Source organism: Meleagris gallopavo, unplaced genomic scaffold (assembly GCF_000146605.3).
Source record: "Meleagris gallopavo isolate NT-WF06-2002-E0010 breed Aviagen turkey brand Nicholas breeding stock unplaced genomic scaffold, Turkey_5.1 ChrUn_random_7180001931078, whole genome shotgun sequence".
Taxonomy (NCBI): Eukaryota; Metazoa; Chordata; class Aves; order Galliformes; family Phasianidae; genus Meleagris; species Meleagris gallopavo.
Genome location: NW_011193163.1, coordinates 1 through 727, shown reverse-complemented (window position 1 = coordinate 727; position 727 = coordinate 1). Strand labels below are relative to the sequence as shown.

The window sequence follows — 727 nt, the reverse complement described above, 5'->3', positions numbered from 1 at the left end:
TGGCATCACCCACGGGGACGATGGAGATGGCACTCCATGCTGCCACCCTTGTACTGACCCCCGTGTCCCCTCTGTCCCCCGTGTGTCCCCACCCTCTCCAGGGCCTACCTGGAGCTCGATGTCACCCTGTCCCCCGAGGCCTTCCAGAGCCACGCCACTGCTGCCATGGCCCACGTCAACCACGCGCTGCGGCTGCTGCTCCGCCTCTTCCTTGTGGAGGACCTGGTGGACTCGCTGAAGGTGGGTGACCCCCCTCCCCCCCCCCATCCCTCAAATCCTCCCAGAAAGCCCCCCCCGAAAGGCCCTACAACCTCACTGTCCCCAATCTGTCCCCAGCTGGCCGTGGCCATGTGGCTGATGACCTACGTGGGAGCTGTCTTCAACGGCATCACCCTCCTCATCCTTGGTAAGACCCCCTCCCCAAATTAACAAGCTGTATTTCGTTAGGGCGCCGTGTCCGTGTCCCCACCCCACCCTAAGTGGGTGCTGACCCCATTTCTCATCCCACAGCTGAGCTGCTGGCCTTCACCCTCCCACCTGTCTACGAGAAGAACAAGGTGAGACCCCAAAACGGGGACAAATCCCCAAACTGGGGGTGAGATCCCAGAACGTGGCGGGAGGGGGGGGAAGGAGGAGACCCCAAAGTTTTTTGGAGTGAGACCTCAAAAATGGGGTCGGGGAGCAGCCGGGACCCTCCCAAAACAGGGGAGCAGCAGCGAGGACCCCC

General features: G+C 62.6%; 1 protein-coding gene across 1 annotated transcript; it reads left to right on the top strand.

Annotated features, from left to right (window-relative positions):
• The first annotated feature begins 93 nt into the window (after positions 1–93).
• LOC104916701 (reticulon-3-like) lies at positions 94–614 on the top strand. Its single transcript, XM_010727716.2, has 3 exons — positions 94–240; positions 337–406; positions 511–614. Exons 1-3 carry the CDS (start codon positions 166–168, stop codon positions 597–599), a joined length of 234 nt encoding a protein of 77 aa, XP_010726018.2. The 5' UTR covers positions 94–165; the 3' UTR covers positions 600–614.
• Positions 615–727: the final 113 nt, after the last annotated feature.